Source organism: Citrus sinensis, chromosome 2 (assembly GCF_022201045.2).
Source record: "Citrus sinensis cultivar Valencia sweet orange chromosome 2, DVS_A1.0, whole genome shotgun sequence".
Taxonomy (NCBI): domain Eukaryota; kingdom Viridiplantae; phylum Streptophyta; class Magnoliopsida; order Sapindales; family Rutaceae; genus Citrus; species Citrus sinensis.
In genome coordinates, this window is record NC_068557.1 from 25821346 (window position 1) to 25839959 (window position 18614).

Here is an 18614-nt window from a genome sequence, read left to right on the forward strand (position 1 = left end):
TCAAATCGACAATCTTGACTGGAATTCATCATCATTTTTCATCGACCCTATATCTGGATATTGTAGTCGTTAAGTTTAAGTTTTAGGACATTGGATGATTTTAATGGACCCATTTGCTTAAAGTTTTAAATATGATCTTTCAAATTAGTGGCCATTATTGAGGCCAGTACGCATAAGAACTTGATAGTTATATATATATATATATATATATATATATATATATATATATATCAAAAGATAGGTAACTTCCTGTTAATTTAACATTTTTTTTCGGGGTATTCATTCTCTAATACAAATTGAAGGTTGATTACTCTGTTGATTACATCAAGCCAATGAATATTTGTCACACGGAATCGAGCCTTACATTTAGAAACAAGCAAAAAGTTGTAGTCACAAGTTGAACAGTTGCATGGAGAAAGTATATACAAGCGCCACAATGAATGAACAAAGTCACGAAGACGACATAAAGATTCAGGGTGAATTCAATAATGCATTCCATTTATATGGCATGATATGTCATTAAGTGGATAATGATTTTTCATAATTTTAAAAGTGTTCTTGTTATACTATTATTTCATAATTCACTTGATGAATGCCGCTTAAATTGGGTGATAAATTTTCGAGGATAGCTTTTAAAGATATGTAGAATCTTCGGTTTTGTATAAAGTTCATTTGCCACATTTATTTTAATTGTAATGTATTTCTAGTTTTATTTAAAAGAAATACTACTTCTTACATGCACAAGCAAAAAATTATAGGCACAAGTTGATTAGTTATTTGCAATATCAGTTAGCCCCCCACAATGAATGGCCAGACAAGACATAAAGGTAGGATTGATTGATTGATCGGCAATGGTCCTTACTTCATCTACTTCGAAATTTGCAGTCCCCGTAGTTATTTTAGCTTTCATTCCTACTGCTGCTATAGGGGCTACGAATGTCCTGTGTGACGAATTGAAGTACAATTATATGGTGAATTATTTTCTATTTCTCAGTAATTCAAATGTATTAATTTAAGGGCACTGCAAGTTTACGAATCCACCAAAATAGCAAGAATCTTAAGGGAGCATTTTTCTTCCCCACTTCTCTGAACCATGAAAAATATGTGGTCAAAATTTTCAAGCAAAGTTTGGACCAACCTGCATATATAATCCAACAAAGCATTAATTTGAACTGCAGAAAAAAGTAAAACTATATTGACCAATGGGAAAGGGAAACTAAGTAAACGCAATACATGAGACTGGGAAGAAGAAAATATGTAGTATGAGACAATAAACAATCACATGATCATAGAGTCCATGACTATGAGCTATCTCTCACTAAACAAGCTTAAAATGTCAGCTATGTATTGATGGTGCACATGTCTTACACAAATGATTTCATACCAGCAATAATGTTCATATTTTGTAGCTATACAAGCTAGAGTTTGAGAGGTTCTTGTCATTCATAATATGTCTGGTACGTACGAATCATCAATCCATCGTCAGGGCTGAAGCTAGCTCTAGCATTCAAAATCTTAGAGTTGGGGGTCGAAATGTTAAAATAGTAAAGTTAACAATCACCCAGTGACCCTTACGAGTACTTGAGACTTGTGAGATTCACTCACGTTGATGCATATGCCTAGAATAAATTGATGATTACTTGCAGTTTAGTACTGAATCTATTGGTTAGCAACAGGGACTTTTCCAGACAAGTTATGTACATTTAAGTCATTTTCTTTCATATATTTCTATATCATTGCAATGAAACTGCTACATAAGTTTGTTATCTTTACAAGCCTCTTTATACAATGGATTTACAAGTTTCTCTCCTATTCCATTTACAACTTTATACGGCATTACGATTGATGAGAACTTTGCCGAAGATTTTTTCAGAAAGCTATCACAACGATTAAAAGAAGAGTCATTGTACAAAGTATGCAGCTATTCACCTCAAAATTTTGGGCTATATGTACGTGTGTGTCTATATATATATAACTAGTACATACTATTTTATTTTATTTTTTATGTATACATTAAAATAGAATGTTACCAATATTTACAATTAGAAATTTATTACAATTACTCTAAGTCAAATTTCTTATGGCACAACATAAATGTATATCCTTCTTACTAAAGGGGCATATACTCCACACTAGGAGAGAAAACTATCGGACTATCTCACCCAATTATATAATTGAGTTGCATCTGCCAAAATATAAATGCTAATTGAGACATAGCCGAAAAAACTAATGTCCCAATTCAAGTTCGTCCCCAACAGCCAAAAATTTGTTAATTATATATTTTGTCAAATCAAGTTTCAATTTCATAAATGACAAGTAGGAGTATTTTATTGATATTGCTTGCAATAATCACAGCTGAGTACAGGAGAAAAAACAGCACAAATAGATTTTTGTGGCTGTTGGAATATTTTATTTCCTTCCAAACAACTTAGCAAGACAGATACATACGAAAAATACAACCACATTATTAATCAAGCTCTGTGCCTTACATAAACAAACACTACTAATGAAGTAATAGAGTAGTGAAACTTTTATTGATTGAACATGGAACATGTAACTAGATCAAGCTGCAAATGACTGCTACCAACACATTTTACCTCACAAACCCTAAATTGAGGACACCCCAAGAAGTCTGAGGCCAAGATTTTTCTTTAGCCTTCATGTACAGAACTCTGGTCCAAGCAACCCAGCCTTCCCAAGACATCCTCTTATCCCAAGGACTGCCCCATTCCAACAATAACATCAGCCCTTTTCCAGCCTCTCTCTCGGCCTCCTCAAATTCACCTTTTGCCAAATAAATCTGACCCAACACCACATGTGGCTCCCCAACAAATGGGTTCTTCTCAATACACCTCAACAACAGCTCCTCTGCTTTCTCCAACTTCTCCTTTGACCCATCAGAGTTCCCACAAACAGCCTCCCAATACAAGTCCCTAGCCTCAATCTGTTCCTTTGCATCCAAAATTCTAGTGCAATTCTCAAAAACTGGCGGCACCGGAAGCTCAATATCCTCATCTCTCTCTTTATCAACACCAACACCAACAGCAGCGGCTGATGTTTTCCTCTCTTGAATAAAAATCTCTTCCTCTCTCGCAATCAAGCTATAAATTGCACCCATTCTAGACAATGAATTCATCCACAGCCCAGGCTTGCCATCACCAGGCCACAAAGCTGAAAAACTATTCCCAGCAAACTCAAGTTTCCCATCAGAATTGTTAAACAAAAAATCCTGAAACCCAAAAAGCTGGTCACTGAAATCAGCAATGGTCAACATAACAAAAGTAGCCACCACCCTTCTTGAAACCCCCACATCTTCACCAGTCTTGATGTGCTTCACTGTAAGCCCGTCAGCAGGCAACAACTCATTAATCTTCTTCCTCCACGCTTCCTCAGCGTTGAACAAACCCTTTTCTTTGGCATTTATTAAGGAAACATCAGAGGCCTTGAGATGCTCAACGAGTTCTTGATCGGAATACTCGAACAAAAGATCATCGTGGATCAAGGGCTGACGCGGGACAATGCAGAACAAGTGGATCAATTTCTCGGCAGCATCGCCAACGTGGCCACGGACGACATCTCGGCCGGTGTTGGGATCAAAAATGGCAAGATTCACGTAAGAGTTTGAGTAAGCAGAGTGGAAAAGGCCGCAGAGGCAAACGCAGTCGGGGGCTTTCCATATTTTGAGGATCCGGTAAATGTCAACGAGATGCTCGAGAAAGCTACCGTGTTTGTGCCAGCACTCCCCTGCTCCGACAGAACGCAAGACAGAAATAAGAGATGGCAAGTTCTTGTCTATGGCTTCGAGTTCTCCTCGGAGGAAAGGGCGAGCTGAGGCTACAAGGGTTTCTAAATAATCGTTATTAATATTGCCTTGCTGAGATGGCATGGTTGAATTTTGATTGAATATTAATGGGTGATCAAAAAATATATTGAAAGAGAATGAAGATGAAGGTGAAGGTAAAGCTGGGGCGGATTGGATTTATCTTTATGTGTCAAAAAGAGACGTGATGGAGTTGGTTTCTGTATCAAGTAATCTGTTGGGGCAGATGATGTGTAGGGATAAGGGTTCATGTCATTTACAGCTTGAAGGTCGTCAGAAATTACTTTTGGTACCCAATTATAAGTTCAATAATGTGAGCTAACAGATTCTATATTAAAATTCTTATTTGGTTGGTTTGTTTCTTCTTCGTCTTCTTCTTCTAATTATTTTGGAATGATTTGGAATTGTCATTTGCATTTTTATAATTATGGGTTAGAAGTTAAGGGGAAATTTTACAAATTAGCCATTAAAATTTTGCATTTTTCACTTTTAACCCCACTAACTTATTTCTATCAATATTAGCCAAACAACAAACTTTTGGACCATAATACCCTTGCAATCTCACCCAAAGCTCACCAAAGCTTGAACTCACCTACACTTCTCACCAAACGGAAGCACCATAGAGAGCCAAATCGGAGACCATCATCGGCGGCAATCTCACCGGAATCCCGTTCAGCAACACTAATTCCACCAAAATCACGTATAATAGCAATCAAAATCTCCAAGATAACAGTTGAAGTTCAAAAACCCTAGGTTAGCAATTTCAAACACATGCTTTATATTGTTCTTGTGTTGTGTTGTGATTGTGTGTTGTTGTGATGATGTTTGTGGTGGTTGGTGGTCTATTGTCGGACTGTGTTGGAGGCAATACGTTGCAATGGCTGTTGACCAATTTGTGAAAATTCAAATTTTTTGTGCGACAGGGTCCCGTCGCACAAAGTTTTGTGCGACAGGTTCCCGTCGCACCAAATTTTGTGCGACTGCCTTTCTGTCGCACAAAAAATCTGATTACACAATCTGAAATTTTGTGCGACAGGTTCCCGTCGCACCAAATTTTGTGCGACTGCCTTTCTGTCGCACAAAAAAATCTGATTACACTATCTGAAATTTTGTGCGACAGGTTCCCGTCGCACCAAATTTTGTGCAACAGATGCTGTCGCACAAAAAAATCATATTACACAAAATTTAGGTTATTTTCTGGAGGTCATAATTACGGCTAAATAAATTCATTTTTTTGTGTATAATATATCATTTCAACGCTTGCAACGAAACAAATCAAACCCACAATGTGTAACCACATTTGTTATATTTTTTGTATATTTTGTAGATTTAATGGATTCAGTTGTGCTTCAACTGTGTTACGACGGTTGGTGGGAGACGTTGGCGGATGGGAGTATGGAGTACGTGAATGGCAATAATACAGCCTTTCTAATTCGAAAAGACTGTACATTTGATCAGTTTCTGGCAAGAGTTTATGATGTGTTACAGATAAATTGTAATGAATACAATATCACCATGAAGACAACTTTGAGGTCTAGTAATACAATGTATCGTACATGTTCACTGCCTATGGACATATTTAACGATGAAATAGTCAAGGTTGTGTTACATATGGCCTCTGATGTGGTAAATTACGGATGCATTCCTATATTTGTGACCACATCTTCTCGAGTTGATTACCAAGATCTTGAGCCACCTGTAGAAACTGAAACTTCTTTTAGAGCAAATGTCTCTGTCCCTGATAGTGAAGAAGAGGTATTACCACAGACACTGTCTTTACAACAACGTTACTCTCCACTCCACGGCTACAATGACACTATTAATGACAATGGCATTACCCTAGCGGATGTTGAAGCAGAGGCATTACCACAGACACTGTCATTAGAGCAACGTTACTCTCCATTCTACAATAATGAATTTCGCAGTAATGATGATCCTATTGACGACATCGGCAACACAGCAGTAGATAATGTTTGTATGGAACCATATAATAATACAACGGACAATCATTTCAATAGTTCAGTTTGTGATGGAGGCGTTGGTCCTTCTCATATTCCTACTAATGTTGATGATGATGATCAGAATAGTATTCCTATTAATAACATTGCCAGTCAACCTATTCCTTCAGTGCCACGTTCGAGAAGGAGAACAACAGTTGACCACCTCGCACAACTTGCTCCAGTTTTACCTTCAAACTTAGCTGCTCCTAACTTGGTCAGAAATTATAATTATGATGATATTAGTGTGGGTAAGTTGTTTGTTGCCAAGAATGAGTTAATACTACAACTGCGTAAAGTTGCCTTGAGGGGTAAATTTGATTTCAGGATCACACGGTCCACAACAACACGTTTCGAGGCCCAGTGTTCTTCGGAATTATGTAAATGGCGTATTCGAGCAACAAGAGTTTCGAATGAGCAGAATGTTCCATGGTTAGTGAGAAGAGTTGACAACGTACACACTTGTTGTAATGAGGTATTGGCTGGTGGTGTTCATCAAGTAAGGAGTCGGGTTGTTGGTCATATTATTGCGGACAAGTTCATCCAAGAAAAACGAATATATACTCCAAATGACATCAGAGCAGACATCCAGCAGGAATACGGTGTCCAATTAACATATCAGCAAGCATATCGGGCCAAAGAAGTTGGCCTTGAAATAGTTCGAGGCAACCCTGCAGAATCATATAACTTACTTCCTAAATACTCTCATGTTTTGACCAAAGCAAATGAAGGTACAGTTACTCACCTGCGGCGAGATAGAAATGATAATTTCTTATACTATTTTGTAGCTATTGGCTCTTCTATCAAGGGTTTCATGCAGTGCATGAGGCCAGTGATTGCTGTGGATGGTACTCATCTAAAGGGGTTATACCGTGGAACTATGTTTGTTGCGACCTGCCTGGATGGAAACAACCAATTGTATCCGTTAGCCATTGGGGTTATGGATTCGGAAAACAATGATGCTTGGGAATGGTTTATGACGAAATTACATGGAGTAATTGGTGATATGCCGGAGTTGGTATTTATCTCAGACCGATGCACCGCGATCAAGAGAGCCGTTTTAAAGGTATTTCGCTCAGCTGCCCATGGCGTTTGTTTTTACCATGTCAAAGGTAACGTTAAGTCAAAATTCAAGATGTCAAAAGCTCTTTGGGATGAATTTGAGCCTGCCTTCATAAACGCAGCGAAAACATATGGACACGAAGAATTTAAAAAACAATTAGAGGGGTTGTGGCAACTCCACGCGGGTGCAGCTGACTATTTAGAGAATAATGTTGGCACATGTAATTGGGCAAGGTCTGAGTTCGAAGGTAGAAGGTACAGTATTCTAACCACCAACATTGCAGAGAGCGTGAATTCATTACTGAGGGAACCGAGGAAATTTCCTATAACTCATCTTGTTGATCACTTTAGGAAAACATTGCAGCAATGGTTTTATGATAGGAAAATTACGGCTGAGTCGATGAGTACTCGTCTAACAACGTGGGCAGACAAAATAGTCTCTGATAGGAGAACTTTGGCTGAAAGAATGACCGTTCGTCCTGTGGCTCAGTATCGATTTCATGTTTTGGGTGGTGGTATTAAAGAAGGGATAGTTGACATTCGTGAGAAGACTTGCTCCTGTAGAGTGTTCCAACTTGATCAGCTTGTTTGTGCACATGCAATTGCTGCTTGCATAACCGTGCGCGTGGATTACATAAGTCTTTGTTCCGAATTTTACACTCAGGAATCATTAGTGACGGCTTATGCACAACCAGTAGAGCCTGTTGGCGACATGGCAGATTGGGAGGTTCCTGAGGAAATTCGAGCAATGAAAGTTAACCCACCAATAGAAGCACCACTGCCCGGGCGTATTCCGGAGCTCAGAATACCCTCTGTTGGTGAGGATGTTGACAGGAGAACTATAAGATGTGGCCGGTGCAACGAAGTGGGTCATAACCGAAAAAAGTGCAAAAATCCCATTGCGTCGACACGAAGCTAATTGTATCGTTTTAAATTGTTATGTATTTTGAGATCTGATTTTTATTTATTGCACAATTATATATAACAACCTATTTAATTTCTATTATATTGCAAATTTTTTATTTCAATTATATGTAAAAAAAAAGTTTTGTACACACCAATAATAATTATAAATACAATCGTCTAAAATCCAATTTCATCATTATATATCACCGCCACAATATCCTAAAGGCCGATATCACCATTAAATATGTCTACAGCAATTTTCTTCCTAAAGTATTGCCCGTGGCCACTAGTAAAATTAAGTCTTAGCCCAAACATTAAATACATCGTGATCATCAACATAAAAACGCCGCAATCGCCACTACCAGGCTCTTGTTGCGGCACACCCTTACATATTTTGACATTCCAAGGGTTGGCATTCCGCAAGTCATGTCGGACGTTGTAAAATCCGACATCTTCTAACCATCGAGGGAAGACGACTTCAAGTGGCTTGAACTTATCCTTGTACGTTTTATCATCACGAACTGCCACCAACGAGTCATAAATCCACACATTTTTCTTGCGAAGGTCGACTCGACCTACTATCCAATGATCGCCGCCCAGATTCACGGGAATGAAAACCTACATACATTAATTAATGCAAGTTAATTGTTATGTTTAAGATATTAAAAAAAAAATAAACCATCTTGAATTGCGTAGCTATTCTAACCATATCGACGTCTGTGAAACGTTTCGACATGATTTCTTCTCGTCCATCAATATAACTATTAAAGTTGTAGCTATATTGTAATGAATTAAGGTCACAATCACCATCGTTCCATAATTGCTTCAAAAAGACCTAGAAGATATATTCAAAGAAAAATAACAGGAGAGTATCAATATCAACATGCTATTACAAGATAAGAAAATGAGAGGTTAATTACAAGTTCTGTAAGATCATTACCCAAAAAAACGTATCTGTATGCGTGACACGTTGAGACATGGCATTTGGATACTGTCTCTGTTTTTCACTTATCAATCGCAAGTACTGATGGATGTGCTGTAGCATAATATAAACATGTTGGTTTAAAATAGAAATAGTAGATGAGACGTATAAGAAAAAAACATTTAAAAAAGCTAACCTCATCCCCCAACCATCCAAGTGCATCGTGGCCCAACAGTATTTCAAAAAATTTATGCGATTGTCGAATAGTGCGATCCACTGTTATTGCGCCAGCAAACCACTGATCGAACTCATCGAATCCTCTTGGATCCTCCAATCCTCTAAGTGGGTTTATATCGACATTGGTTCTTTCATCGATATCACGATCCATTATTTGGAGTGTAGGCGCAGGCCTAATGTTCCTTACTTTCTTGAAAGGAGGAATCATGTACGGACTATCAAAAACATATGAGGGCCGGTAGGGACGTCCAAACTTACTTATGCATGGCGGCGCCTCCGTCAAGATTTGCACGCTATCACCACTTACTTCCCCGTACAAACTGTATAATGACATGGGAGTCTGATCGTTGTTGCCACCAACATCAGTATATACTCCTCGGTCTCCCGGAGTCTGTCATTTAAAATAAGATAAATATATTAAACTAATGTCAGATTAAAATATCAAATAACAAACATAAAATGCTAAACTACCCTACCATATACGAGCGTCCAGTCGGAGAAGTATCGTATCCACGCTTGGACGTACCATCATTATATGAATGAATGAACCCCATCACATCTTGTCTAAACTCCCTTAATTCTGACTTCAGCGCAGAAATGGAGCTATCAATTTTGTCCATCCGTCGAATGACATAATCGAAGGACAACTTTGTCCTAGACTGGTATCAGGGTAGACAAATATAACAACATAGTGTTAAAATGATTTATTAATTTATATTTGTGCAACAGAGATGATTATTAAGAAAAATATAACCTCACGATCCTTTGTGTTGTCAGAATCATAGTCCCGGTCGTCCTGGTCAGCTGGAGCATGCTCGTCGCGGTCGTTGTGGTCAGATGGAGCATGCTCGTTATGGTCGTCGTGGTCAGATGGAGCATGTTCATCGCGGTCAGATGGAGCATGCTCATCGCGGTCATCCTGGTTAGCTGGAGCATGCTCATCGTCAATAAGGTTCTGCTCCGGTACCTTCATTCGAATGAGCGGCGCATTGCCTATAAATTGATGCTGCACATGGTACAAAATAATGAATAAATAATTAGTAACATTGTCGATATTTGATAATATACATAACTTTTTACTACTCCATGCCACTTACATTACGAACCCATATCGGGATACGTGGCACGTAATCCTTCACAGACTTCCAATAATTTGTAATTTCCTCATTTGCATCTGCCTGGAGGGTTTGCATAACATTCCCCTGTCATTTGATTACCAAATTTGAAGTTAGAAAATCTTTTTAGTACTTAACATTTTTATTGTTGTTTAAATATATATAATACTTACAACACGAGTGTTATCGTTGAAAAACGAATGCACTGCATCATAAGTTATTTTCGAAGAAACAAATGCCTTCCACTTTAAGATGCGGGGAATATGATTGTTTATCTTTACGGCCCACTGTGATGGTATCCCCTCGATCACTTCGAAAAGCCAAGCCTACAACAAACAAAGTTAAAAAACCACATAAGTTAATTTGGTATAAATATACTACTAACGAACTCTAATATTATTTTTTTTTTTACCAACTCACCTGAACCCCATGACTGAACCCATAAATATTGTATTTCTCAATATTATGAGAAGGATCTTTCAAACGCTCCATCTTAAATTTGTTGGCCTTCTGGTTCAATGCATTGTCTAAACTGTCGTATATTATTTCCCACGATAAACGACCCCATGGACGACTTCGAAAGTGGTCTATATCGTCAACATGATTCATTAGCTGAAAGTCAGCTTGACTATGATCCTTTCTCCCCTTCAGTACCCTATCCGCAAAGTAATACAACGCGATTTTCAAGGCATCAGTGTCGTCCATGGCACGAAATTTCAAAGCGGAAAATCTAGCATCCAATTGCTTGAGAGTCAAGTCCTTAAACCGACCACCGAAGTACTTATTAAGCAACCTATGTTGCGTCTTCAAATTTTTTGGTTCGATGTTCGGACCATTGGAAAGCCCCGTAATGAGGCACCATTCTCCAATTGATAAACGAACCAAGTGCTCTCCAATTTGAAACCATAATTGATTTTTATTAGTTTTTTTATGTGCCACTTGCCTAAGCAATAGGTTGTGAAATATAACACCACTGAAATTATAACTACCCAAGTCCAGGAAGTGCCCAAAAACATCACTTCTAAACAATGACAATTGTTTGCGCGTTAGCTTACACTGGATAGCTGCGATGACTTTTTTAAATTTTGACGTCTCTGAAATACGACCCGGGAAATGATCATCAAAATATAACTTCATCACGCCCGGCTCCTTCCTAGGTTCAGGCGGATTGCGCTTTGCCAACTTAGTTTTCGCCATCTACCTGAAACAATTGAAATTTTATTCATTATTGTGTTATTTATAGAATAATAATATTAATAATATAAAATAAATAAGGTATCTACAAAGTAAAAACGGCCTTGGGTGTAATCTATATTTTTATGCGACAATCTATTGCGCTATTTTTCCACTCACACACAATCTGAATTTTTGTGCGATGAGTGCCCGTCGCACAAATATTTTTGCGACGGCCACTTATCGCACAAAAAAATAGTCTTTTCTTTCAGCAACATGCTTGAATTTAAAGCCGACGGCCACCCGTCGCACAAACTTTGGTGCAAGGGGCACCGGTTGTACAAAAATTAAGATCAAATACTCTTGAAAAAAAATCTGAATTTTTGTGCGACGGGTGCCCACCGCACAAAAATTTGTGCGATGGGCACCCGTCGCACAAAAATTCAGAACGTGTGTTTTGAGTTTTTGTGCGACGGGCACACTGTCGCACAAAAATGTTTGCGACGGGCACCCGTCGCACAAAAATTCAGAACGTGTGTTGTGAGTTTTTGTGCGACGGGCAAACTGTCGCACAAACATGTTTGCGACGGGCACCCGTCGCACAAAAATTCAGAACGTGTGTTGTGAGTTTTTGTGCGACGGGCACCCTGTCGCACAAAAAAATTTGCGACGGGCACCCGTCGCACAAAAACTCAGAACGTGTGTTGTGAGTTTTTGTGCGACGGGCACCCTGTCGCACAAAAATGTTTGCGACGGGAACCCGTCGCACAAAAATTCAGAACGTGTGTTGTGAGTTTTTGTGCGACGGGCACACTGTCGCACAAAATTTTTTGCGATAGGCACTTTTGTGCGACGGACGAACTCGCGCAATGGGAATGGGTGCAGCAAGCATCGCGCGAGCTGCAGCAAGCATCGCGCGAGCTGCAGCAAGCATCGCGCGAGCTGCAGCAACCATCGCGATGCTTGCTGACCCATCGCGCGATCTCGCGCGATGGGTACTGCAGCTCGCGCGAGCTCGCGCGTTGCTTTCTGCAGCTCGCGCGAGCTCGCGCGTTGCTTGCTGCAGCTCGCGCGATGGGTGCTGCACCCATGGCGCTGCAGCCCAATCCCACTGCACAATCACGCACCCTTCGCACAAAAAATCTCCGTTACAAAACAACACACTCCCAAAATCCACAACCACCATTACAAGCACTACCACCACCATTGTTATTCTCAAATTTCATTCTTAATTAATCAAATATAAATAAAATGGCTTACTTATGTTGATGGTGTGTGAAGCCGTCGCCGGTGATGGTTGAAGCTGCCGCCGTTTTGCCTCTTGGAGATCTCACGTGAAAGAGGTGGAGTTGGGGGAGAGATGGAGAGGGCACTTTGGTCTTGAAATTTTAGTTTTGGCTAATATTGATAGAAATAAGTTAGTGGGGTTAAAAGTGAAAAATGCAAAATTTTAATGGCTATTTGTGTAAATTCCCCGAAGTTAAGAGTATCGCAATACCAAATATAGCCTGAATTGTATCTCACATTTCAATGAATCATCAATTGGTTAAGTATTTCTTATTAAATAAAATGTTTAAAGTGGATAAACTATAAATATGTTTTTAAAAAATAAAAAGTTAAGTGATGAATAATTGGTAGGGGCTTATGTTGGTTAAAACAAATCAAAAAAAAAAAAAATCCCATGAACTTTTTTTCATTTATGTATATATGCATAGGGTTAGAAAAATACCTCAAATTTACAATCTTCTATGCTATCCTCAATAGTCTCCCTCACATGACAATTATCGTCCATGAGATGGAAAAAAAAAACTGAATTTTTCTTATTCAAGAAAGTTTATATATAAAGTATATGAGTTCTGATATTTGTCTCGGGTCAAACCCCGAAAATAACTAAAACAACGTCGTTTTGAATTTTTTTTTTTTTTATACTCCAAAACGTTGCCGTTTTGACTTACCATTTCCAAAATGCGAGCGTTGTCCCTGAAAGAATCCAAAACGCGAACATTGTCCCTGAAAGAATCCAGCAGCTGGGAGCGCGATTCGTTTCTTTTTTTTTGAAAGCCGAAAAAATCGTTACTTTCCTTCCTCGACCACGGTGTAGCCTTTCGGGATCCACAACAGAACACTTCATCCACAGCAGAACGCACCCATTTAGTGAAGAAAGTGATTAACAGCAACTGCGATATTTGTCCTTGAAAGGTGAGTTTCGGCTACTAAGCTGAGTTTGGACGGAACAAGACCAACAACAGCTGCGAAGTTTCGGCAGAACAAGAACATTGTCCCTGAAAGTTTGAATTTTCGAAGCTTTAAATTATTTTTTTCGGTACTGTCTTCTTTGCAGTATTTTGTTTTTTGAATTATTTTTTAATTTTTCCCTGTGTTTTTACAACATTGTAACATTGAATTTATTTTTTAACCACAAAAGAAGTAGAGAGATTGCTGCATATGAGCATGCTATGGCATTTGACACCACATTGAACCTGCCAAAAAGTGGTTAAAAATAGAAATGAGCTGGCCATTTGTTTGTATATAATGGGTTAAGTTGAGTATTATTATTCTTATTTGAGCTGTACAAATATTGGTATTATTATTCTTATTTTTGTTAATTAATCACTCCCCTGAGTGTCTCCCTAAACTTTGCTTACATGATTTTTATAATGTGTATTAATCGAGTTAATTACCAGTTTGTTTTTTTGAAGTAAAGCTTAACTACACGCGCTTTGTTTGAGTTTTTGTGCATTTTTCTTTTTGTAAAGTTTGATTCTAGTTTCTGGGCTTTTTATTTGAGTTTTTAGAATGATTAAATTGTGATTTAAGTGGAAATTTGAGCAGAAGTTTAGTTTGCTTTTTCAAGATGTTACCAATTTAAGCTTAAATTTGTCTAAAAAAAGTTTGTCTAATCCACGTGGTTAATTTGGTTTGAATCGTTTTTTATTCTTTGAACTCGAGAGTTTCACATTTTAATATATGTAACTGCGCGTATCCAGCCTTAATCAACTTGTTTCAATTTGAATGTTGAATTGTTTCATTTTGTTTTTTAAATTTTTTTTCAAAATTTAATGAATTTGCGATAAATAACTTATAAGATATTGAATTATTTAAATTTGCAGCAGTTAATGGATAATTTCGAACAAGTGGAGGAGGTTAATGAAGTTGGAGAATTGCAGGATTTACAAGGGGCTGAAATGGAAGAAAATAATGAGGAATTGGTGGTGGAAAAAGTTGTTGAACCTACGGTTGGGATGTCTTTTGATAGTCCTGATGAAATGTTTGAATATTATAAAGCTTTTGGCCTACAAGAGGGGTTTCCAGTGATTCGTAGATCTTGTAGAAAAGGGAATGATGAGAGTTTGAGATATGTGACATTTGCTTGTGGGAGAAACGGCAAGTCAAAAGCCAAACCCACTAATATTTTGCGGCTTCAACCAAACTAAAAAATTGGATGCAATGCTAAAATTGGAGGACGTTTGGATTTTGTTAGTGGAAAATGGGTAATTGGAAATTTGATCATTGAACACAACCATGCCTTGAGTCCGAGCAAGAGTAGGTATTATCGATGCAACCGTACCATTAGTCATTTTGTTAAAAAGTAGCTTGAGATAAATGAAGAAGTTGGAATTAAAATGGCTCAAAGTTTTAAGTCGATTGTTGTCAAGGCTGGTGGCTTTGAAAATGTATCATTCTTAGAAAGAGATGCTAGAAATCATGTTGACAAAGTGAGGAGATTAAGACTCAGGGAAGAGGATGCTGTTGCAATTCAGAGGTATTTTAAGAAAATGCAAACAGAAAATGATGGGTTTTTCTTCAGTATTGACCTAGATGAGGAGGGTCGGTTACAAAATGTATTTTAGGCAGATCCAGGGAGTAGGGTAGCCTATAAAGACTTTGGAGATGTTGTCACATTTGATACCACATACCTTATAAACAAGTATGACATGCCATTTGCTCCTTTTATATGAGTTAATCATCATGATCAATCAATTTTGTTAGGATGTGGGTTGATTTCGCATGAGGACACAGAGACATTTACGTGGTTATTTGACACATGACTATCATGTATGTCTAGTTGTCCTCCCCTTGGAATCATTACAGATCAAGATAAAGCGATGAAAAACGCAGTTCAGATTGTGTTTCCAAACACTAAGCATCGATGGTGTTTGTGGCATATACTGAAAAAAGTGCCTGAGAAGTTGGGAAGGTATGCAGAATATCATGTCATTAAAGTTTCATTACTTTCTGTTGTTTATAATTCACATACTCCTGTTGAATTCGAGGAATCTTGGCATGACATGTTAGATAAATATGATCTTAGAAATAATCAGTGGTTGAATGATTTATATGAGGAAAGAAATCGTTGGGTTCCAGCATTCGTGAAAACTACTTTTTGGGCTGGAATGTCAATCACTCAACGTAGTGAGAGTATCAATGCTTTTTTTGATGGGTATGTTAACTCAAAAACAACTTTGAAGCAATTTGTGGAGAAATATGAGAAAGCAATGGAAAGTAAAATTGAGAAAGAATGGCAAGCAGATGCACGGAGTTTTAGCCAACGGTTGCCATGTCGTACCAATTTTGCAATGGAAAAGCAAGTTGAAGAAGTGTACACTATTTTCAAGTTTCAGAAATTTCAGCAGGAGCTTGTGAATAAGATATATTGTGAGGATTTCAGTTGTGGAGGGTTAGAATATGAAGTTATTGAAAACGATGAAAAGAGTAGAGAAAAGACTTTTAGAGTCATTTTTGAAAAAGATGAAGGTGAAATTTGTTGTGTGTGCTCAATGTTTGAATATAAGGGCATTCTTTGCAAACACGTTATCGCAGTGTTGTCACGTAACCGTGTGCAACTGCCTAAAAAGTATATCCTACAATGATGGAGGAAAGATGTGCGGAGATTCTCTAGTAAAGTCAAAGTCAGTTATGCTGCACGGAGTTCGAACATTAAACATCAGCGATATAAAGAGGAGTGCACTACTTTTTATGATGTTGCTGAGGTAGCTTCCAAAAATGAAGAAAGCCATAAAAACATTATGGGTTGGATTGAGAAAGTTATGAAGGATGTATCTCTAAATGTTCGATGTGACGGTGACGATACAACCATTGATGGTGGATCCAGTAGTAACATACAAGATCCAGTGGTAACTCGGCGTAAAGGTCATCCATCTTGTCAAAGAAAGCAAAAGCAATTTAAGAGGTCAAAATAGAAATTGAACAACGTTTCGATAAACACAACTATAGAGGTAATTATATATACTTTAGATTAATTTAATACTTTAATACATTCATTTTAAATTAATTTAATATATACTTTAAATGTGTGTTGACTGCACTTCTAGGACGCGGAGATACATGATTTATCTTCTCAGGTGGCTACTACAATCCCAACACAAGAGAGCAATATGATTATGGTAATATTTTTTTATTTGTTATTTCCATTCATTGTCATATGTTTGATAATTTGTGTTTAAATTTTTTTTTTTTTGGTACAACAGCAACCACAACAAGCACCCCTACAACATGCATTTTTCCCCCTTACTACCAGTATTAGATGAATTATGTACACTTGCAACATGCACCGCAACAAAATTTTGAGGAGGCCAATCAAGGGGAGTTTTCAACTAATGAACCAAGCATGTGATCGAAGTTAGCTTATGCTTATGTTTTATGTATTATTCAACTAATGAACTAATGTAATTTGGTGTATGTGTATTTCGACATTTTTGAAATTCTGGAGTTCATAAGTCTATTTTAAAAATGCTAGAAATTGATTCATTTAGAAAATATTAGAATGATTTGGGCCATAGTATAATTTTTAAAATAATTATTGGGGCTAAATTATAATTTAATAATACTATGAATTAATAAGTCTATTTTCAAAATGTTAAATGGATTCATTTGGAAAATATTAGAATGATTTAGGCCATAGTATAATTTTTAAAATAATTGTTGGTGCCAAATTATAATTTCATAATACTGTGAATTAATAAGTCTATTTTCAAAATGTTAGAAATGGATTCATTTGGAAAATATTAGAATGATTTGGGCTATAGTATAATTTCTAGAATAATTGTTGGGGCCAAATGATTAATTTCATAAGACTGTGAATTAATAAGTCTATTTTTAAAATGTTAGAAATAGATTCATTTGGAAAATATTAGAATGATTTGGACCATAGTATAATTTTTAGAATAATTTTAGGGGCCAAATTATAATTTCATAATACTATGAATTAAATCCAGAGAGTCAAACAACTCGGAAACTTATATTTAACATGAAAATGCTATTACATTTGTCTACAAGTCTTTAACTTGAAACAACTTAAAAATAATACTTTAAGAAAAAACATAATACAACAATCATCAGTATTTTAATAAAATCATATCGTGGTGCCTCTCTCTTTCGAAGTTCGTCGTCCAACAATCGCCTCTGCACTTCACGTTCTCGCATATGCTCAAGTTCTTTATGCACTAATTGAAATTTAACGGACAAACACTCGATCTCTAAGGCCAACTTCCTAACTTCATCCACTAACAAGTCTATTTTCTCTTTGCTAGGTTTACGATCTTATGCCCATTGAAAGTTCTTACATCCTCTACAAATCCAAAATTTGTGATTTAGTTTTTTGTTGTGCGTGACGTTAACAACTCCATATGATTACCGCATCCATTACACATTTGCAATGAGCTTCGATTCTCACTTAACTCGAATGACATTATTTGTGGTTAATAGTCCCTTGGGAAGAAACTGCCAAAAAAGGGAAACAATTACAGTTAATAATGCCAAAGAAATTACCCAATTCAAATTTTAATTGCAATTACAGTTAGTCATACTTAAAATAAAAGAAAACTGGAACATATGAACAGCATGACAACTGGAACATGAAAACTGGAAACTGGAACATATGAACAGCCTGGAAACTGGAACATAAAAAGAAATTACCACTAAATTATGCAAGCAACTATCCAGCAACCACCCAGCAGCTAATGTGAAAACTACAACCAATATGCCAGAAAGGCTACAAGCAACCAGCCGGCAACCAAGTTCAACAAAGTTACCAATAAATTCTACAAGCAACCAGCCAGCAACCACCCAGCAGTTAATATGAAAACTACAAGCAACATGCCAGAAAGGCTATCAAAGAACCCAAGCCAAAATGCACGCAATCTATATACCAAAATGCACACAATCTATAAACAGACAACTGAAGATAAAATAGAAGCCTCCATCAATAATATTAATCCTCATCACTCGGTTACATTAATTCAAAAAAGAACATGAAATACAAACAGAGAGCAGTTGCAATTGACTCAAATCAGAAATAGTTCATGCTCAGAAATAACAGATAAGTTTCGGCTGCATAAGCCCAGAAATAACAGACAAAGCAT

General features: G+C 37.3%; 2 protein-coding genes across 2 annotated transcripts; one reads left to right on the forward strand and one right to left on the reverse strand.

Moving 5' to 3' along the window:
* Window positions 1–2360: 2360 nt before the first annotated feature.
* LOC102616933 (uncharacterized) lies at window positions 2361–4063 on the reverse strand. The gene has a single exon (XM_006468632.4). It carries the CDS (start codon window positions 3884–3886, stop codon window positions 2594–2596), a length of 1293 nt encoding a protein of 430 aa, XP_006468695.2. The 5' UTR covers window positions 3887–4063; the 3' UTR covers window positions 2361–2593.
* A 10792-nt stretch (window positions 4064–14855) lies between these two features.
* Window positions 14856–16433, forward strand: LOC107175604 (protein FAR1-RELATED SEQUENCE 5-like). Its single transcript, XM_052434982.1, has 3 exons — window positions 14856–14995; window positions 15299–15987; window positions 16114–16433. The coding sequence occupies exons 1-3, from the start codon at window positions 14856–14858 to the stop codon at window positions 16431–16433; spliced, it is 1149 nt and encodes a 382-aa protein (XP_052290942.1).
* The last annotated feature ends 2181 nt before the right edge of the window (window positions 16434–18614 follow it).